General features: G+C 37.5%; 1 protein-coding gene across 3 annotated transcripts; it reads right to left on the bottom strand.

The window, feature by feature from the left end:
- Positions 1 to 1,787: 1,787 nt before the first annotated feature.
- tsku (tsukushi small leucine rich proteoglycan homolog (Xenopus laevis)) lies at positions 1,788 to 16,284 on the bottom strand. Of its 3 annotated transcripts, XM_074641484.1 has the most exons (4): positions 16,049 to 16,173; positions 15,674 to 15,728; positions 5,848 to 6,159; positions 3,912 to 4,800 (listed from the first exon to the last, which is right to left on the bottom strand). In XM_074641484.1, the coding sequence occupies exons 3-4, from the start codon at positions 6,151 to 6,153 to the stop codon at positions 4,060 to 4,062; spliced, it is 1,047 nt and encodes a 348-aa protein (XP_074497585.1). In that variant the 5' UTR covers positions 6,154 to 6,159; positions 15,674 to 15,728; positions 16,049 to 16,173; the 3' UTR covers positions 3,912 to 4,059. The 3 variants fall into 3 exon arrangements, with proteins under 3 accessions (XP_074497583.1, XP_074497585.1, XP_074497584.1); XM_074641482.1 differs by lacking the exon at positions 15,674 to 15,728 and having other exon boundaries at positions 1,788 to 4,800; positions 16,049 to 16,284; XM_074641483.1 differs by lacking the exons at positions 15,674 to 15,728; positions 16,049 to 16,173 and adding an exon at positions 7,115 to 7,264.
- Positions 16,285 to 23,001: the final 6,717 nt, after the last annotated feature.

Here is a 23,001-nt window from a genome sequence, read left to right as displayed (position 1 = left end):
ACTTGCATAAAAGTGAACTGCTGTTTGTTTGTAGCGATTACACCACACAAATATGTGCGCATAAGATGAACATGCAAATTATTTTTTTAGACGTCAGCTGGCAAGGTCTCTATTGAACGTTAGCCACCTGAAAAGGGCCTCTTGTTCTCCTTATCACCGCCCCTCTTCCTGTGACTGTACTGTATTTAGGTGATGACATTACTTCACACCACGAAAGTAAGATTTCATGAGGAGATAACACACAAAGTTTCCATGTTGTCAGTGCTCTGCGGTTGTATTTGAACACGTCTGTTTCTTTACTTTCATGGGAAATTAACTTTCTGTCAGAGTCAACAGTTAGATGAGCATATTCCAATTAAATATCTCTGCAGCGTTTGTTTTTCAGTGTCAAACAGAAATGTCAACATTACTGTCGAGATCTTTATTGATTTAGCCGATTGGACTGTTGTCAGACTATTAAATAGGTGTTATCAGTCGCTATAAGCACCGTAGATGTCAGTCGCAGCATTCCAGCTCTGAGAGAAACTTTTTCACCTCCTCTCAGCTGTAAAACATCGTTAGAGGTACTCTTACAAATTGTGTTTCATCATCTAGTGGTGCTTTCTCTAAACACGCAGTTTTCATGTGAACACATTTGTGCTGCTTTACAACACATCTGGAAATGTCCCAGACTAGACAGAGGGACACTGTTAGGAGCAAACTGGAAGGTAAATGTGTGACCTATGATCTTCATTCGGTGTAGCTTTGTGATTACGTTCCATATGTTCAGACATGAAGAGCTACAATAGCGGCACCAAAGTGAAAAAAAAAATCCCTTGATCCTTTGATCTGTAACCTGATTTGTTGTGCTGCTGCATTCCCCGAATGTCTTTGCGATTTCACAGTGTTGTCAGTGAGCGTTTATGTCTTCGCTACTGAATGTATCCGGGACAGTTTCTGATGGATGGATGGTTGCTGGGGTGTCAACATGCCAGCGCTTCAGGAGATGGACAAAAATGCACAAACATCTGGAAGTGTTTTCTGCAATGGGGTCAATCTGCTGAGGGCTCTCACGCAGCTACCAACATGAAGAGAATAGAGTTGCATTCACACACACATCAGCATAAATAGGCTAAAATACTGAACTGAACTGTACGTGTACAGTATGGTGCAATCTGTGAAACCCCCTTGGTTTAGTCAGCCTTATTTTGGGCTGTTCCTGGTGTCTCAGAGTTTAAAAGATGTGTCACAGAAAGGAGGGCATAATGTCTCCTCTGTCTCACAGGATAAAAACACTCATTGCCAGACGACACACAAGAGATCTGTAAGCTGCCATGACTGAAGCCCGGCTCTCTCTCCCTCTTTCTCTTCCCAGTCACCTCCTTGGCAGGTTACCAGCCCAGTGTAGCACGGTATCCAGCCAAACCCTGGCGCGTCTGTCCACTTCAGTGTGTTTTAAAGGACCATTTAAGACCACAAGTGTGTGTATGTGTTTGTGTATCCAGACACTACCAAGTAAATAAAGTTTTATACACAGTGGAGAAAGTGCTGTGAGAGTAAACCACTGAGATCTAAAGCGCTCCTCTTGTCCTGCAGAGCGACACACCCTGCCATGAGTCAGTTGCGTGCACGGAGACGAATCACACGCTGCTTTGAAAAACAGGATCTCTAACAAAATGTTAAATATACAGTGTCGAGTCTGACACAATCTTTCCTCATGTAGGCTTCGTTTTTAATGCGCTCCTTCGCTGACTCACCTAATAATCATCGCTGCTTTTAGGATGAACAGACGTCATTTAAACCACAAGTGTCAGAAGGGTCAATTTATTACACATTTGATTCATATATATATAAAGTTATATACAATATAGTTACATACATACAAATATAAACTTCTACATCAAGACTGGGCTCATCTGACTTTCAATTAACCAACTGAAAAAAAGGTGGATTTCCTTTAAAATCTCTAAACCAAAAAGGCCCCAAGCCTTCACAGATTGCTCACATTCAAAATCCTCTTAATACATGCAGTCTTGAGGCTGATCGTCCTCTTAGAAATACCACAGGAAGGTGAAGTTACACATGACAGCACAGTGCAGCTCCGTGTTTAAACATCAACAGATACCGGCTTCACTTCATTAACTATTATATGAAAGTTGTTCCAACTGGAGATTGATTTGACAGCAGGTCAAAATAAACTCCAGATCAACGTGTTCAGGACGCGTTGACTCCTGTTGTGAAATGTCAAAAACAAACAGATCAGTGAACAACATGTCAAAGACTGTCTGCATCGACTTAATTTGAAAAAGGCTGGACACCAAACTTAGTGTCATTATGAAGATAACTTATCCGAACATAATGAACAAGGTGTCAGGTTTGGGCTGGTGGTCATAGAAAAAACATTCAAGTAATGAAATGGTCGTTTTGTGGGTTTAACGAGAAAAGATCTTACAGACTTTACTGTAAGTTTCTCACCCAGACCGCGCTAAATAATTCTGGTTCTTGGATTGTACAGATCGACATTTATGGGATACATACAGTATATATATATATATATATATAATACAATAATATATAATACGCACGTTAGCTTTCTTGGCAAGAGTTAGATAAGAAGATTGATATTCTAATGTCTGTATGGTAAAGCTACAGCCAGTAGCTTAATTTAGCATTAAGACTGGCTGACCTGGTTCTGTCTGGAAGTAAAAACATCCACTTAATAAAAAGCTTATATCTCATTTATTTTATCTGTACAAAAACTGAAGTGTGAAAACAACAGGTTGTGGTTATATGGGGACAACGATAAGACTCCAGGAAGTCACTGCAAGGCTGAGAAATAGTCCCCCCCGTACAACCACAACCGTTGTTTTTACATTTCGTTTTTTGTACGGATTTAACAAACCAGATACAACAAGTTATTAGTGAGCTTTCCCTCTTTCACAAGCCAACATTTAGTCTGTTTTCATCTTACTCTGGTGTGGTTCGTTTGGGCAGTTGCGTACGCAGTAATCGTACTTTGGCGCGGACCAAAACAACCGGTCCGAGACCGTTTGCGAGAGGTGGTCTCGAACCGTTTCCAAGCAAACTCTAGTGCGGTTCGATTGCAGTGAGAACCTAATCCGACCATATTGCAGGAAGTGAACTAAACCGCAGGGGATTACGGGCTGCCTGCGCCAGCGTTTGTTTATTTGGTCTGCTTTCATCTGTGCATTGTGAAACCAAACCAGACTAAATAGAAAACGAACCAAAAGTATAAATTTCACTCTGATACGGACTTGCCAAACGGACTATGACTTGTGTTTGGACAGAGTCAGGCTAGCTGTTTCCCCCTGTTTCCAGTCTTTGTGCTAAGCTAAGCTAACAAACAAATATGAGAATCTTCTCATCTGACTCGCAGCTAGAAAACAAATAAGCGCATTTCCCAAAATGTCTAACTATCCCTTATAATCATTTCAATAAAGCATCACATTCAAAGTCAAATAAAAAATCTTAGTGGTCAACAGTCGTAAAAATATTTTTCAGTGTGGATATTATGAGAAATGCACAGGTTTTGTATTACACTGGATGACACTTAGGCCATGTGTAAGTGCATTATTTAAAAAAAAAAAAGTCGCAACTGGAATAAGTGCAAATAGCTCTTAATATGGTCCCACTTTAAATGAAGTACATAATGTACGAACATTACTTAAAGTTTTGGATTCATGAAAGGTTTTCCACCAGTTTAAGCTACGTGTTAAGATGTAGAATGCTGTACATTCATTTTCTGAAAGGTACATCATTTATGATACTTCTGTCAAGAGTTGATGAAGGCTACTTTAAACCTTTAAGACATATTCCAAAGGCTCACCTTAGAACAGAGGTAATTGAGTGAAAGTAACACACAAAAAAGTGTTTTGCATATCAAATCAGATAAGGCACAGCTCTGGCATCAGGACTGTAAAGGCCGGGGAATACTCAGAACGTGGCTGTACAACGTGTTGGAAATCAAAAGTGTTTATAGTTGTATCCAACGCTGCGAAGGTTTGGGTGGAGGCAGTATAATGGCCCCTTAAGGTGTGGTCCATTTCCACAGGCACTGTTTCACAACACGATGCCCTCCACATTACAGGTCAGCACCTCGTTGTGCTGGACCTGACCCAGCTGCCGGTGGAACTGTCCCTGTTTCTGGGTCCTCCAGCAGTTGACGCTTCGTCCCAGTGTGATACTCTTAATACTGGGCAGGTGGGTCAGCATGTTATTTGGCAAGGACGCCACACCAGAGCCAGATAAATTAAGCTCTTGCAGGGAGTCTAGTCCGCTGAAGACCACAGGGTTCAGAGTCTTGAGCTCAGGGTTTTTGGAGAGATCAAGAACTTGCAGGCTCTGGAGGCCCTTGAAGCTATGCGGCTCGATCTCCTGAAGCTCGTGGAGGCCACTGATGGATAAATAAACCAGATCTTTCAGCTGAGCAAAAGCTCCCTCCTTGATCCGTGTGATGGGGTTACCATCCAGATTGAGGTACCTCAGCGGGAGTCCCGCCAGCCTCGGTACGCTCGACAGCCGGTTCGCTAACAGATTTAAGCTCTGAATGTGTAACACTCTCCCTCGCAGAGTCGTGGAGACTGACACGAGCTTGTTATGAGACAGATCCACGCTGACAGGTTCGCCGTTAACTTTAGTAGCGAACACGTCCATGTCGAACTCTTGGAAGCCGTTGTGGCTGAGGTCAACTTCAGCCAGAGGGAGGCCGGAGAAGCAGCTCGGGGAGAGGCTCTCCAGGTTGTTGTGGCTCAGATCCAGAGTCTCCAGGTAACGCAGCTTGGACAAAGCATTGGGTGTTACCTGGAAATGTGAAGGCAAGGGAGAGATAAAGAGAGAAGGAAAACATTTTCAGAGTTAAGCAGTGGCATGATAATATTTTCAGAGTTGAAGATACAGTGAAATATAACTATACAGTGACTTTTTACATATGTCTCTCAATAAATGTCAAATATATTTAAAACAATCTTTTAAGTATGTATGTCTGTAAATCTTTGAAAATGTGAATCTAATATTCATTCTTTTTTAGCTCTGTTTTGGTCTCCACCAACTGCTGACGAAATGTCTCTCTTTGGCTGCCATATCCTCCACTATGGAGCTGCTAGCTTTGTCTTTCTGCCATTTGGTGCGGGGGAGTTATATCACATGGTGTTGTACAGCTTTTTCTCCTGAAAACAGCTGCTTTCTACATCTAAAAACACTGTAAACATGAGCGGTTAGAGGGAACTAAAACAAAAAAAAAATGTTTTCCAGTAAAGCTGGTTACACAATATCTATCTAAAGTTAGCTAACATTGGCTACAAATGATGTGCATATATGTAACACTGTAGCACCAAAACCCCCCTGAGTTTATTGAATTAAGGGTGGACACATTTTATTGATTATAAATTGTATTTCTTTTCATTTGTATGAAGAATGTGTAACTTTTTCATTCAAATAGGGCTGCAACTAACGATTATTTTCATTGTTGATTAATCTGTTGATTATTTTCTCGACTAATCGATTAGTTGTTTGGTCAAAAAAAATTCCGAAAATGGCAAAAAATGTCGATCAATGTTTCCCAAAGCCCAAGATGACGTCCTCTAATGTCTTGTTTTGTCCACAATCAAAGATATTCTGTTTACTGCCACAGAGGAGTAAAGAAACCAGAAAATATTGACATTTAAGAAGCTGGAATCAGAGAATTTTTACTTGTTTTCTTAAAAATGACTCAAACCAATCATCAAAATAGTTGCTAAATTATTTAATAGTTGACAACTAATCAATTAATCTTTGCAGTTCTACGTTCAAAGGTTACATAACCTCATTACAGACCAAAAGGTCAACACTTGAGCTCCTCTAACCACTGACCTTTGTTATAAGATTGCTGCTGAGGTCCAAGCTAACGAGGGTGGTGTAGCCTGGACCAGCTAACATGGCGTCGGTGAGCGGGCCCATGGCGTTGGAGGACAGGTCCAGGTGAGCCGTGTCCAGTGGGATGGGGATGGGCATGCTGGTGCCGGGTCCCAACCCTCGGCAGTCCACCCTGGTCAGGCTGAAGCTGTCGAACAGGCCAAAGCTTTCCACCTCACAGTGGCAACCATGGTGGCAGTTCTTGACGCCGCCGGAATGGACAGAGACCAGCAGCGACAGGCCGAGCCACAGGAGGAGCGCCATTATGCTCTGGAGAGAGAACAAAAAATTAATCATTTACATTTCAAACATTTTTAACGTGCCATACCCATTAATGTTAGAAAAGTTTCTCTTTATCACGTGCAAATCAATGGTTTGAGAAAAATGCACGACCTCAATTACCAGATCAGGCCAGTACACCTCGTCCAAAACTCCCTCCCAGAACACCTTGTTTGTGATTTTAGAAATTGGAGGAGCTGTTCCTGCTCAAATCAAGCCATCTTCAAGGTATTTGTTAAGCTTTGTGATAAGACTTTAAGCTTTTATTCGTGCAACTTGAGTAGCCCCAATTTGCCTCCCTCTTGGCTTCCCAACGGGTGTGACCTAATTTCTTTGATCAAAGAGTTCATTTACACTTTCTTAGTTTAGGCACTAGAATGAGTGTGCATGGTTGTAAAAATGAAGGACTGTAAATCAAGGCCCTTAAAATATCTCTGTCCTGTCTTAAAATTAGGAAAAAATGAGATGTGCACACTTTCTGAGCACATCCTCTGAGCCTCATTGTGATAATTATACTGCATCTGAAATAACAGCAACCAAGCCTCAAAATGAAAAAATATAACAAAAGAAACAAAAGGAAACAAAGCCTGCCCATTCAAAAAAATATGGATTAATAATTCAAAGTATAAAATGAATTAAAAATCCATAAAGTAGTGAGTAACATGCAGTATGTGCATATATAATAAGTGAATAAAAATAATTGTAAAATCCACAATAATAATAATAATCTTTATTTTTACAGTACTTTTCAAAACAAAGTGCTTTGCATGATAGAAATGGCAGACAAACAATGATAAAGACATTTTTTTTAAATAGTTTAAAAGATATGCAACATTGAGTAAAAGAGCTACATGTGAGAAACAGTAAAATAAAACAATATAAAATAATTAAAATAATCATTAAAAAAAAGCCAACTCATTTCAAACCAGAGAAAAACCTATCATACCTTTCTTCAGGTTTTGCCGTGACTGTTGCTGTTGTTCCTCTGTGTGTAAATGAGAGCTGAATAGAGCTCGCCCAGTTCAACTTAAGTAACGTGTACACACACACACATACACACATACACCCATAACACCAGAGTAAGTATGAGAACTATTGGACAGAGGTTAAGAGTTGCGTAACAGGTAGAAAAGAACAGTCACAGTCAAGTGGCCCTGGCATGACACAGCATAGCGTGCGTTAAAGATACAACCCAGAGTTTTACAGCATTATGTCCTTGAATGCAATAAACTGGACATTACTGTGGGTAATGTTTGTTCAAAATTCCCCCAAAATGCTCAAAACTTAAAGGAAAGGGAGGGTAAGTTTTTCATGAGCAAATCCAGCCTCTCAAAGAAATACATGCTGGTACACTGCAAATTCTCCAGAGTTAAATATGCCTTGTCAAAGTATATTAACTCCCTCAGAGTTATTACAACAACAGCAAGAGTCATTACAACAACAGCCGGAGTAACATACCCTCCAGTGTAGGTGAAAATATTCAGAGTTAAAAATGTTCGGTGTAAAATATACATTGTCAAAGTCCATGGACTCTTTCAGAGTTATTACAACAACAGCTAGAGTAAGATACACCCCAGTGTTGGTGAAAGTGTTCAGAGTTACAAGACTGGTGTATTCTGGAGAGTACTCTCCAGAGTACAGAGCGCTCTGCACTCTGTACTCTGGAGAGCACTCTGTACTCTGGAGAGTACAGAGTGCTCTCCAGAGTACAGAGTGCTCTCCAGAGTACAGAGTACAGAGCACTTTGTACTCTCCAGAGTACAGAGCGCTCTGTACTCTCCAGAGTACAGAGTGCTCTGTACTCTGGAGAGCTCCTCTCCTCCTCCTCATTTCAAAACGGACCAAGATGTTCTCAGCGCCATTTAGCACTCCTTGAAATAATAATAATATAATAATAATATTAGATTTATATAGCGCTTTATAATATTCTCAAAGACACTTGAAAGACTGAGGTAAGTTTCTCTTAATCACTTATTAAACCAAATTTGAGCATTTCAGCAGAAGCAGCATTTAAGGATAACTTTATATTGTTGTTCAACACTCCAGCTGGTTTTGTGTCTTAAAATACTGAGTTACACAGAGCTAACGTGACCATGTGGAAGGCTAGCTAAAATGTGTCAGCAACATTAAGCCAATTAACACTGACCAGCTAATGTCAAACTATACTTGTAATGTCGGCAAGTCGCAATGTGGAGCAGTGACAGTTGTGTTCTTATTAATGTCCATAGATTACAGTAAAACACAAAGACTGCATGTGTAGGGAGTTGGCTGAACTAGCTAACTAGCTAACAAGCTATCCGGGGCTAACAGCTAACACGTGGCGGGGAAACACAAAGTTGTGATTGCTGATTGATTTCATCATAATATAAGAGAACACAAGCAAAGAATGTCATTTAAAAAGAACTTTACTTATTGCTACTTAGGAGCATGATATTAATATTAACGCAATATTTTGTGATCAGAATTGAGAGACTGTTTATCAAGAATTGAAATGGCTGTTTTTACACATTTTGGTGTTCCTGGTTTGTCTTTGATCACCACTAAAACATCTTCCATGCTGGAAAAACCCTGCTATATCATCATGTCTCGCACAGCAGAACTGTAGAAGAGGTAGAATGGCAGATTGCTGTGAGGCTGATGGCAACGCATTGTGCTAGTTCTTAATTGTCAAAAAGTCTTCTGTAATTCCCTGATATAAGCTAACTGACTTTATTTCCCCTGTATTCCTTTTAATGTTACATGAAATTGTTCTACTTGTTTTTTCAGATATCCCCGTTATGTGCTGTGGTCCAGTGATGGTAAGTATCATTTTAGATAAGTTAATATTAACATTAGTCTATGTTTACACACATGTCAAAATGGTTTCTGCTTGCACGTCTCAGAGACTCCACTCAGTCCAGACACTTACTTTGAATTTGAAATTAGACAAATTCTGATTGTGATTTTTAAAGCCCAAATCGAACAATACGATTATGCCAACAGGAGCTGATGCTACTGTCAGAGTAACTTTGTGTTGTAGATCATAACACAAATTCAGTTTTGCTTTTACAGATACCATCATGTTGATTAAAAACAAAATCAATAACGAACAGAAATATGTCAGGATCAGTGAACCGAGCTTGGAGGAATTCTTGAATGCTGGTAAGCCATCAGTCACACCCTTGATGATGCACGTCATTGAGAGATTTGCTAATTTTTAACCTATCTCAGTCTATCTGCATATAGTATGAAAAATGCCCGCATTTGTTGTAGACATTCTCTGGGGCACAGCGACATCGTTTGGCGTTTTTCACACTATATGCGGATAGATTGAGATAAGGTTGTAAATCGGCAAATCTCTCCTTTTAAAAATTTAATTTGAACACCTGCTGGAATAGAAAACCCACTAATCTCTGGGAAGTTGAAAGTCCAATAGTAAATCTAACTGCACTCCACATAGTGTTATAGATGGAATATTTTAAAGCCATTTTAGCATGTTTGAATAGTGTTTCAAATGAAAAATGTATTTATTTTTTGGCACTTGAGTTGGCAGCAGCAGTATAATGTATGAACATATAGTCAAATCTTCTAAAGCCAAATATGTCTCACCACTGGAAAAAAAAATTCTGAATTTGGCCAATTACTAAAATCAACACAAACACACATGAAGGCAGGTGCACTCTCACATCACAACTCATTCAGTGGTCAATTCGATAATATTTTGGTATGAATCGGTTGGTAGATTCCAGATGATAGTGAAGTTTGTTCTGGGTTGAAAATAGCTGGAATTATCCTCTATGTGTATCCTCTGAAATGCACTTTAAACAATATTTTTCATTGTTAAGAGAAAATAGTTAAGATTTTACAATTTGAAATATACCATGTCTTCTAAGAACCCTGTTTTTCTTTTCATCTCTTAAACTGAAAGTGAAGTTTTATTGTTATGTAGCTCGTGTTGGTGTGAGCACGTCTCAAACTACATTTGACCTGAGGATTAATGTCTTTATTTTTAATAAATTTGTATTAAGACATGGATATAATGGTGTTTATTGTTTCCCCCCTGCAAACATTTTTAGTTTTACCTGTTTTAAGTATCAGGTGGACATGGTAAAGTAGAAAATGCAAAACACTCAAAACTAATTCTGTTGAAGAATGCATTTTATTAGAAAAGAGCTTATTGTATGTGTTGAGGTAGCTGATGAGATGCCAGTATTTTGTAAAATCAGGACTCTTATTGTGAAAGAACAAGTAATACTTGGTGTTGGGTAAGAATAACACTTAAAGGGAGTAAGTACACGAGTAAATATGTTTTAACACTGGCAGGAGTCATTCAAAAATCAACACTGTTTGGAGTAATTTCTTAATCAACACTTAGTGTTAAGTTGGTTTAACACTCATGAAGAGTAAATTAATAAGAGTTAATTCTGATTAACACTTACAAATTCAGTGTCAACTATAAATAACACTATGAGTGTTATTTTCGTCATAGTGTAAAACTTGAGTAACACTTCTCAGTGTAGTGTAGTGTAAAATATTAACTCTTTCTAGAGTTGAATTGACTCTGAAAATTCAACACTATGTCCAGTGTTATTTTAACACTCTGTAGATAGGGACCATATGTTCACTGACTTAGTGTTAAAATTGACTCTTTAAGTGTTGGATTAACACTGTCGATTTTGCTGTGTATGTTCTTGCAAGAAAAAGTCAAATAATAATGCTCTCTGATCCTCACCTGTTTTAAATTATGTGAAATAAGGGACTCGGGTTACGGCTGTTATCAGGTATATCTAACAGGAGTTATGCTTATTTATCTTGACTTATGTAAGAGGATGAGGTTACATAGCTGCATACAAGTACTCGTGGGTCAACGTAGGCAGGCTGATTATCGTGGCTCAAAGTCTACTTGGACAGAGCGGATCACCTCTGTGCAGCGTTTCTTTTGTTTTGACCCCTGAACTCTCCGACTACTACTGGCTGCTCGTAATGCTGACTGTGAATGAGTTGTATAATGTAATCACCTGAACTCTGTTACCTGCGTTGAGAACACAATTTCACATGGTTTTATGTTTAATGCCATGTATTGTTTTAATCTTTATGAATATATGATTACTATTTTCTTCTTCTAAAGGTGCTAAATACGGGATTGTGAGCATTTCTATTGCCTCTCAACATGGCGACGGCGAGCCAGCAGCACGCAGCTAACAGAGCTAACAGTGCAAACAATGGCAAAAGTGCGGACAGAGATACGTGTTTACCTGGGGGAGGGGGGGAGCAAAAGCACCTATTTGGCAATATTTCAGATTTAAACCCAATGCTATAAGAGAACTGTAACGTTAATGAGCCAATTTGCCGTGCAGGGTGGAAACACGTTTTGACCAAACAGGAACGGGCAGGTTTTTACGACTGTCAAATTGAGCTGAATACACAAATCTTTTTTCTGGTTGAGCTCTTCAGAAGCTTAATAGTCCGCCCATGGAACAAACCGCACGTACTGTTAAGGACAGGGTGGAAAACTTCGTAACAAGATGTTTCTACAGCAACTGCCTAACCGTTTATTTTTTGTGTATATCACATCATTAGCTGTCATAAAAAATAATAATATGGTCCTTCTCCAGCCTTTCTGCAATTACAAGTTTCACCTCAAGTGCCTCAAAGAGATCAGCCTTATTGGGAAACCACAGAGAAGCCATACAGCAGACTAAACATGGGAAACTGCCAGTAAAACCAAGATGTTTTCACTGGTCTTCAGCAGCTCGTCACCTCTGTGTGGTTTTGTGGCCACATCTATTAGTCCCTCCTTCCTTTCCTGCATCCTCTGCTCCATCTGTTGCTTCAGAAGAGGACTGTGAACTTTCTGCACCAGGTGTTCATCTCGACCTCTCACCAATAAATCTCGGCTAACGGCAAACTGCTGCCGGCGCTGCCTTCAAATCAGACACATTCTAACTACTGCAATTACTCAAAAGGCAGCGGCAGTTAGAGCGGCGAACCCCCTGAGTGGACAATTGGCAAAGGCCTGTGAAATCACGCCCCAACACCTTCTCACTTTCAGAGGACTTTTCACAGCGTTATATCCTGGGAACCTGCTGTCCTCTGAGGACCATCAGCCATTAGTTGTTTATTTATTTACCGTCCTACAGCCTCGAAACTACATGCAGACTTTTGCCAAACTCTCTTACTGTGATAATCCAATTACCATAGTGTGTTATCAGTGTAAACACAATCATTCAATGTGTCAAAAGCACCACTTTTATTGCCCACAAGCAATATACTTATCTAAAGTCTTTTCAAGATGTTTTTTTTTTTAGCTTTTATAGTTTTTTGTTATCTAAATTCATGCAAAAAAGTTCACATTTAAGCAGAATACAGAGTGAACTTACCAAACATAATATCTACTTAGTTCTCCCATTCAACACATTCATTTGCATCTATGTCAAACATAAATTTTTTCACTATCCTCCAGTGTTTCTGATGTACTCCTCATGTCATTGAGACCGCTCTGTCCTAATTTAATCTTCAAGTTGAAGGCTGAAAACTGTGTAATTAGAAGATGGATGCCACGCTAATCCTTTTAAGCCAAATGAATGCACGACACCGAGGAGGAGGCAGTGAGTTTTAAATTAAATTGATGGTGCTTAAGTGGTTTAAAACAATTAAGCGGCACTGGGAACGCTTACAGTAACAGTGAATAAATAAACTCACAAGCGAGGAGACTGATCAAATTCATCAGAGTGCAGTTTAGCAAAGCTAGAAGAGACAGTATTACAGACAAAAGTGCTGAACGATTCACTGGAGGTGTAGCTAACTGCATGAATATAACGACCACTTCTGTCAATGATGAGGCAGTCTAACGTAATAGTTAACTTTACTGTAGGCTGGGCTTTCTTTGGCAAAAAAGGTGCATGAATTTTGTTATGCTGTGTGTTTAAGATAGGCCTGTGACTTTTTGGTTGTCTCGATATTTTCCATATTTATCAGTTATGTCAACATACTGGTGTGTATGTATGTATGTTTCTATTATTTGACACAACAAAACGCTGAAAGAAATCATTCACTGTCACTTTCACTTGCTTACTGTACCAATTTGGCGTTCTCTTTTCCAAATACGCCGGCCACTTAACCATCCATTCATGAAATATAATCACACACTTAAGGATTCTCCTTACCCCGGGAATATGCAAGAACATTAATGCAAGAGTGGCATTTAAAATGTACGAGACGCCCAACAGAAGTTATTCTGGTCAGTCATACTGTAAGCCACAGAAGGGCGCATCGCCTATTACAAATAAATAGAACATTTTCCAATGATGCAATCTACCAAATGACACTTCAGGATATTCTCTTATAGTTATACTGTAAGCCACTGCCATTACAAATAAATAGAACATTTTCCAATGAGGAAGTATATGCAAAAGTAGCCGACTAGGCTAATGCAGAAGTAAAGGAGATATCGGTAAATTATTCGGCTATCGGCTTTTTCCTTCTCCAAACTATCGTTATTATATCGGCCTTTAAAAATCCACTATCAGTCAATCTAGTCTATATGTTTACTCTAGTACTATACTGTACTTCAGTACAATTTGAGGTAGTGCTACTTTACTTGAGTATTTCCATTTTATGCTATTTTATTCTTCTACTTTTTACCCCACTACATTTATCTGACAGCTTTAGTTCAAGTAAGTTAGGGGGGATTTAGATTTTAAATAATAAAACCGGTGATCAGTTTATAGAATAAGATGCATTGTTATAGATTAAACTACCCAACAGTATATTAAAAACAAAAGAAAAGTGGTTATTTGATTTTTGTTTTAAAATACAAAAATTTTACTTTTTATTTTTAAAGTTTAAATATACAATTTTTTTGTTTTTTTTAATATCCGTTTGTGAAAGGAAAATCGAATGACCAAAAGATACACTGACCAAACAGACTGCAAAACTGGCATATAAGCCAAAAAGAAGAGCCCAATAATGGCTTGGTAGGATAGGTGCTGGTTGTATGATATAAACAGAGGTGGAAGAAGTATTTTAATGAAGTAAAAGCAATACTGCAAATATTATTTATCAAAGTATTGCTAAATATGAACAGCAAAATGTAGGCCTTCTTAAGTTTCAAAAGTATAAGTGCTCTTTTTGCAGATTATTTGCAGAAAGGCTCTGTGTCTGGGTTATGTATCATTATATTTTATATTATTGAATTATTATTATTATGTTGTAACTAGTAAGGCTGCAACTAACGATTATTTTCATTGTTGATTATTTTCTCGATTAATCGATAAGTTGTTTTGTCAATAAAATGTCAGAAAATGGAGAAAAATGTCAATCGGAGCCCAAGATGACGTCCTCAAATGTCTTGTTTTGTCCACAACTCAAAAGATATTCAGTTTACTGTAATAGAGGAGAAAAGAAACCAGAAAATATTCACATTTAAGAAGCTGGAATCAGAAAGAAAAAAAAAAAAAAATTGATTATCAAAATAGTTGCCGATTAATTTAATAGTTGACAACCAATCGATTAATTGATAAGTTGTTTGGTCTATAAAATGTCAGAAAATGGAGAAAAATGTCAATCAGAGCCCAAGATGACGTCCTCAAATGTCTTCTTTTATACAAAACTCACTGACCCTGTTTCCACAAGTTTTTTTTTCCTATAAAAGTCTGACCAACTGTCTCCTCTGTTGCATTACCTCAGTGAACCACTGCCATCATGCCACTGGGTTAGTTAACACAGGAGGAGGCGGTATACACTCACCATTTTCTGACATTTTGTAGACCAAACAACTACTCGATTAATCAAGAAAATAATCAACAATGAAAATAGTTACAACATAATAATAATAATTCAATAATATAAAATATAATATAATCAAATAATCTGCAAAAAGAGCACATTTTGCTGTTCATATTTAGCAAAACTTTGATAAATAACATTTTGCAGTATGGAAAAATAGACTGTAGACACTATCCTTTCCCCCTGAAGCTGGACTTACAGTATGACCTCATTAAAATAGGTCATTAAATCAGATGAAAACATGAGGAGCTACTGTAAAATGACACAAGATGTTTGCTTTGAAGTCAACACAGACAATCAAGTTGAAAGACATTTGATACTGTAACCAAACACTGTTAGAAACTGACCTAATGGTAAAAAGAAATAGAAATATAGTAGTTTGACTCCCATAAATGACAGAAAAACACAACACAAACGTACAGAAATTTACTTTGAATTAATTCTACCGCCTTATATTGGCCTCATTTTTATTTAACAAAATAAAACCTCCTCTGTCTTCATTAAAACACCTCTTCCACCTCTGTTTCTTTCATACAACCAGCACTTATCCTATACCAAGCAATTATTGGGCTCTTCTTTTTGGCTTTTTAATGCCAGTTTTGCAGTCTAAGTTTTTTTCTCCCATAAAAGTCTGACCAACTTGTGTGCAACTCTGTGCATTACCTCAGTGAACCACAGCCATCATGCCACTGGGTTAGTTAGTTAACACAGGAGGAGGAGGCGGTATATATACACTCACACTGCATGGGCACCTCCGCAGATCAGATTTCTTGCAGCTGTACGTGGCAGCAGACCTACGGAGAGAGATGAGGACTCCACCACTGGAGACTTTTTTCGGGATAAAAAAACCCAACACCCCCCCCCCCAAAAAAAGTTGTCTATCTATCACATGTGTGTCGCGTTCAGGATGACAAACCCCGCCCCCTTTTACAGCTGTCAATCACAGCTCCGCATGTCACCTCTGTAAGCATCATTCAACAAACTCCATAAAGTTAGTGATTAATTTGCGGTAAAGCCTCACTAGAGAGAGTCTGGTCAGTCAGTCCAGACGGGGCGGTTTCTTAAACACAGAGAGGTGAAACCTGATCTGACCACAGCGGACCGAGGAACTTACTTTGGTGTCTTTCATCCGGACAAGTCAGCCGTTTCTCGGCCGTTTTTCTTCACTTCACCGCTCCCATGTTCCCACCAGACCCCCGCAGCGCTCCGGTTGTCCCCGGTAGGTTATAGTTTAGTCTGCCCGGTGGTCTACATCTGCGGGTCCCTCTCCGTGTTTCTGTCTGCGTCCTCCGCCCCACAGTACACTAACCAGGAGCTGTGGAAACACTGTGGGACACTTCGTCTGCTCCTCATCCCCATAAAGTCCTGCCTGGATTCTTCGGCTCGTTTTACCAACCGTCAAGACGACCAACGGCCACAATAAGAGCACTTCCTGTTGCTACTTTCCAAAATAAAATGCTTCAAATGCCATTTTTTTTTTTTTTTTTTGCTGTCTTTTTTTATTGGTATTCTGTACAAAATCCAATAAATCAGAATCAGAATAAAGTCATAATATTATAAAATAGTAATTTTACATATTATTTTCTTTTTTCTCGTAAAGTTATGACTTTATTCTCGTAATATTACAACTTTATTCTCATAAAGTTATGACTTTATTCTTGTAATATTAAGACTTTTTTCTCGTAAAGTTATGACTATTCTCGTAATATTAAGACTTTTTTCTCATAATATTATGACTTTATTTTCATAATATTACGACTTTTTTTCTTGTAAATTTATGACTTTATTCTCGTAATATTACGACTTTTTTTCTCGTAAAGTTATGACTTTATTCCCTAATACTCCGTAGTACATTTGCACTTGGGCCCTCACTGCATTAGACTTATATACTATATACTTACACTATAAACTGTGTTACCTTCATGACATTGATCATATGTTTTGCGGTTCCAGACAGATTCTTTTTAATTTTTTGTTTGCCTAAATGTCTCTTTTGATAGTAAAGGTTGCTGACCCCTGAACTAGACACTACGGCGGCATACATACCCCACAATGCAATGCGGTAGTGACAAAAAAGTTCATAACAGACGTTGACTGACAGCTCTGTAATGCTTCTATAACGCTTCAATTTAACTTTAAGTAAGTATAAAATTTCACTTTGCTGGGGCTTAATATATATTTTGAATTAATTCAGACTTTGATTCTCACAAAAAATGTTCGTTTTGGTCACATAATGAGGTTGGCACGGGTTACCATGGTTACACGTCTCCAAGCAACAAATCAATCAGCATGGAGGCTCTCAGGAAGTGATTACATCAATTACTGCTCAGTGCGTCCGAAAAGATATAACTACACTACTGTTTATTCACACAAAAGTATGTTGAACAATAGTACACATATTGGGTATGTAATGCACAGTTAGGGATTTCGAAAGAAGCATTTAACTGGTAAGTAGCCTAGCTAGCTAAATTACAACTTTACATCACAAACTTGCATTTTTACCACACATGGTTCAGGTTTTTCCTCTTTTTTTCTTTTTTAATTTTACACACAACACACTCAGAATTTGAAAGAACAAGGACTGAAACTGTCTCAACAAATATAGTCTCAAAAAGGCAATTTTCTTGACTACATATACCAGGGGTCAGCAACCTGCAGCTGTGGAGCCACATGGTGCTCTTTAGCTCCTCTCCAGTGGCTCCCTGTGGATTTATAAAAATGGAAATGAATAACTGTTTTTTTGTTTACATTTTCATTTTTATTTATCATTGTTGTAGGTCTAATGTACAACGGAGTATTAGGGGCCACATTGAGGCAAAAAAAATAAATCAGAGATTTTGAGAATAAAATCATAATATTACGAGAATAAAGTCATAGGTTTATGAGAAAAAGTTGTAATATTATGAGAATAAAGTCATAATATTATGAGAATAAAGTCATAAAATTACGAGAATAAAGTCATAATATTATGAGAATAAAATCATAATATAACGAGAATAAAGTCATAATATTACGAGAATAAAGTCATAATATTATGAGAATAAAATCATAATATTACGAGAATAAAGTCATAAAATTACGAGAATAAAGTCATAATATTACGAGAATAAAGTCATAAAATTACGAGAATAAAGTCATAATATTATGAGAATAAAATCATAATATTACGAGAATAAAGTCATAGGTTTATTGGAAAAAAGTTGTAATATTATGAGAATAAAGTCATATTATTATAAAGTAGTAATTTTACGTGTTATTTTCTTTTTTTTCTCGTAGTTATGACTTCTCTAAATATTACGATTTGCTAGCTTGACCAATGTTATGCTTTTATTTTTGAAGGCCCACACGTGTAACTTCCGGTCTGTGACTACTGTTTAGGTTAGTTTTGACGCACTCTGGTGGAGACGCCGCAAAACAAACCCACATGAAAAAGAAAGCTGAACTACAGCGTTGCGCAACAAGGCGGCGGTTTGTTTAATTTGGCCTGAACACATCTTGATGAAACTGATTAAAATGATAAAGTGTGTGAACGGAAAGCCAGACTTTTCCTGTTTGCAACCCACGCAGCATATCTGGCCTAGAAAGATGAGCCTTTTTAATGTAGGAGGAGAACAGGTTTACACTGTAAATAAAAAACAGTTTTTTTACAGTTTTTTTTCAAGAAATTTTACATTTTTTGTCTGTATTTCAAAATTACAGAAAAAAAGTAAAAATTACATGACTTAGATTTACAGTATTTTTTGTAATCACAATCATAATTATCTGAAGCTTTTCTTTATCATTTTTAAAGATAATTATTCTGGGGGTTTTTTAGAGGTTTATGACTCTATTTTAATAATAAATTTATGTTAGAAGAAAAGGACTTCATGAAATTCTAAAAATATTGCAAAACTTCTGAGAGGTAATGTAAATTTGGGCTTTTGCAACGTAAAATTACATGTTTCATTTGTGATTTATATGTAAATGGTCTTAGATTTACGGTGTATTATTCTATTCTAACAATAAATATATGTTAAAAGTAAAATATTTCTTGTAAAATTACAGTAATAAAGGCTAATTATATAAAGATAATTATTATTATTTATTTTTTTACAGTTTATTTATGTTAATTAACGGACAGTATTTTTCCGTTTTTTAACAGACATTTTCTGACGCCCCTGCTGCCGGAAAATTTCCGTTATTTTACACTTTTTTTTTTACAGTGACACTTATTTGATAAAAAATATTTCCTAACAGGAATGCATGAATCTGTGGAGACATGAGGCTGCATCCTGTTACATGAGGTATTGTAACAAGTTCTCCAGCAGAAAGGCCAGAGGTCAAGTATGATGAATTATGGTGAACATCTGTTGCTGCTCACACAACACTGAGGGGGCTCTGCTCTTCATCTCCCTCGGCCACTGCTTTCCTCATGAGAGCATGACAGCATCACAGCACACACCCAGCACTTCATCCAAACTCCCTCACACTTGAACTCTCAGGGGTACATGCATAGTTTTTATCAAAATTGTCATGTCATACATCAAGCTGTGATGGAAAGGGGAACCTATTTTGACATGTCATTTTGGTGTTACGCATGTAGCTACTTGTATACACACACACGCGCGCACACACACACCCGCGCGCACACACACACACACGCGCACACACGCCTCTTGCATGTTGTAGGGTCTGGGATTCTTCAAGGCTGTAAAGATAAGATAGGGACACAGTCAGGCAGACATAACACAAAGCAGAGCACAGTATGAGTCTGACAAAGGAACCGGTGAAAGAAAAACACAATATATGATAAGTGTCTTAAACATGACCAAAGTGGACATGTATCTTCATATATTACATTGCAACACTTTATCACTTGCATTAAATTCTTCCAGAACGTAGATTGAACTGTATTTTTATTCTTTATGTATAGTTTTTATTGTCACTTTAGCCACAATCATTCACAGCACACTGACGCCACGTGTTGATTAAACCGAAAGTAAAAGTTACTGTTAATCCTGCACCAAGGGCCTACTAGAGTGTACAACCTATCCTATGTTGTTTTATGTACAGAGAATAGGGACTAAAGAGTTTTAATAGTGGAAGTACAGTTTTGCAGATATTTTTTTATTTTTTTATTTTTTTAATGATGACCATATAATGGATGTTTTGTGCTTAAGAAACTTACAATAAATGTGCCTATTACACAGAACGTCTCAGCTCTTCTTATAGGAAGAGTGTTATGGAAAATATTCCTGTTTAATCTCGGTTGAAAGCAAAAGTTATTCCATTTTTTTAGCATCCATAGAGGTTTAGATATAGATTAAATATATAGAGGTTAGGGATGGGCAATATAACAATATCGTCAAAACGATATAAAAATGTCTATCTTATACATTTTTCTAAATCGTTTCTATTGTGATCTAGGCTAGGCCTATATTTACATCTTTTTTCTCTATAATTTCACTTTAAAATGTTCAGTTTGCACTCAAGTTCTTAAAATGACAAAATACTTAGTGCTTTTTATTTGTCAAGTATTTAATTCACACAGGAATATACAAAAATAGGCTTTACCATGTGATTATTTCATATAGACTATTTTTTATTGAATTACCAGAAAACATGTTATATTGTGATATACTTTATATCGTTATCGAGATATGAAATAACCTATATTGTGATAGAGGATTTTGGCTATATCACCCAGACCTAATAGAGTTCCACTCTCTTTATCCCAGTGCAGAATACAGTTAGTCTTTTCCACTAGATGGCACCAGAGTTACAGACATCCTCTAATAAATACACTGTCTGTACAGTGAAGACGGCTCAGGAAGCAGCTGAGAGAAACCAAATCACTTTTAAACACATGAGAGCTTCCACTGAAAGTTACAGAAGATAAAAACTGTTGGCAGGCACAAGAGGTCATTGCAGGTTCCATATTACAGTTAATAGTGCTATATTATTAGTTAATAACATCACTACCAAGCAAGTTATTGTATATTCACTGGGGAAAAAGGCCACTTCAAACATAAGAATGGACACAGACAGAAAACTACAATGAATACAAGGTGTTTTTATTGTAATAAGTAAAAAAAATCTGCCAATGGACCAAGTGAAAATTCGCTTGGTAAGTTTTCTTGAAATAAGATGTAATATTTAGGCTTTTCAAAAAAAAAGAGATATCAAAAATAGCTGGCAAAACTCATTTTGAGCTATATTTCTAGTATTAGGAAATGTTATCAGAATCAGAATCAGATTTATTTTGCCAAGTACATACAAACAAGGAATTTGACTCCAGTTTTATGCATCTCTCTCAATGTGCTTACAGAGATAGAAATAACAAGGACAACAAAGCTGGCAAATGGGTAAGGAATAGACAGGACTGTTGTATACACAATTAGAAAAACACTAGGTGTATATATAAATATGATATAAATATATATTAAAAGCACCAATGACTTACAATAAAATAAGAATAAAATACTAAAATACAATAAAATTTCTATATACAAGTCAACTGTCAATTTTCATCTCAGTCTTTAATAGTGTAGTATACTTTTGTAGTATAGCAACATTCAAGGATGGCCTAGACTTCATTCATTCATTCATTAACATTATCCTATTCAGGGTCATGGAGGGGGCTGGAGCCGATCCCAGCTGACACTGGGCGAAGGCGGGGTACAGTACACCCTGGACAGGACGCCAGACTGTCACAGGGCTGACACATATAGACAGACAACCATTCACACTCACCTTCACACCTACGGGACATTTAGAGTCAACAATGAACCTGCGTGTCTTTGGACTGTGGGAGGAAACCGGAGAACCCGGAGAAAACCCACGCTTAATATTAATATGCAAAGTGTGAATGACTTTTAAATATGAATGTAAAGACCTTTTGTTCCCTGGTGTCTCCATTGACCTTTCACTTGCATTTTTCCTCCACCCATATCCTCATTCATCCTATTTTATTAGTCCAAGGACATCTTTTTTTACCCCCACTGCAGCATCCTCCTTGCTCCATACTGTATAATGAGAGAGATGAGTCTCAGCTAAGTGGAGTCTGATACACTTTGCTTGGTCATATTAACCTCCTTATTCTACTTTTTTATTTGTATTATTATTAGTGCTTGTGCAGTCTTATGTTTCATCCTTCAGAGTCGGACACAGAGCACAGAGCTGGTCTCAGTAGCCGTGTCAGACGTGTTCTGTTCACTGCTCACTGGGTGGACATCTAGCGCTGAGTCGTCATTTCTGTCCTCTATTCCTGGATGCAGGACAGCGGTGTCAAAGGTGTTACGTTTAAGAGGCTCATCAGCTTATGTGGGATATGGGTCAACAAAGGTGGAATCATTCTCCAGCCCCACGTGCACAATATAATATAATATTCCTGCAACATTTCCATCATGTTTATTTACTGGATAGTTGTATTTACTAGTCAGGAGTCAGATTGAAGGGATGTTTGTGACATTGCCATGTCCTCCAAACACACAGTTAGAGGATGAGATAGGCAAACACAAGGGGGTGGATGAGTCTCTCTCTCTCACACTCACTCTCAGGTTGCTGCAGCCTGATGTTAGCTAAAGTATTCACCTTGGTTACTTAAAAGCTTTTTAACAGCCAATAAACATGCAACATTACTGGTTTAGGCTAAAAGCTATAACTCTTTGCAGTGTTCTTAAAGCGGCAATCTCACTGATGAATGTATTGCAATATTTATATGCATTTGCAGTTTTAAGAAATGAGTGTCTGTATAACATTTTTTTACATTGTATACACACAAAACATGTCTATTTGTTCATACATGTCTTTCAAGTTTTCAGAATTGTGTACATTGTTCCATTTTTTGTGTATTAAATGGAGAAAAACTGCAATATTACAGCATTTTTTTCCCAGTAATGTCACCACAGACTTATTTGTAATACTGCAAATATATAATTATTGCAATAATTTCATCAGCAGGCCACAGGCTCCAGCACCATTGTGTTCCTAAATACATAAAAGTATTTGTCAGATAAATGATTGCTTTCCTATAATAAACAACTGTTTTTGCTTTACAATGATCACTGATATGAGCTGCAGTTTAAC

The sequence above is a fragment of the Sebastes fasciatus genome, chromosome 7, assembly GCF_043250625.1.
Source record: "Sebastes fasciatus isolate fSebFas1 chromosome 7, fSebFas1.pri, whole genome shotgun sequence".
Classification (NCBI taxonomy): domain Eukaryota; kingdom Metazoa; phylum Chordata; class Actinopteri; order Perciformes; family Sebastidae; genus Sebastes; species Sebastes fasciatus.
The sequence above is the reverse complement of the archived record's forward strand: the minus strand, read 5'-3'. Positions and strand labels throughout refer to the sequence as shown.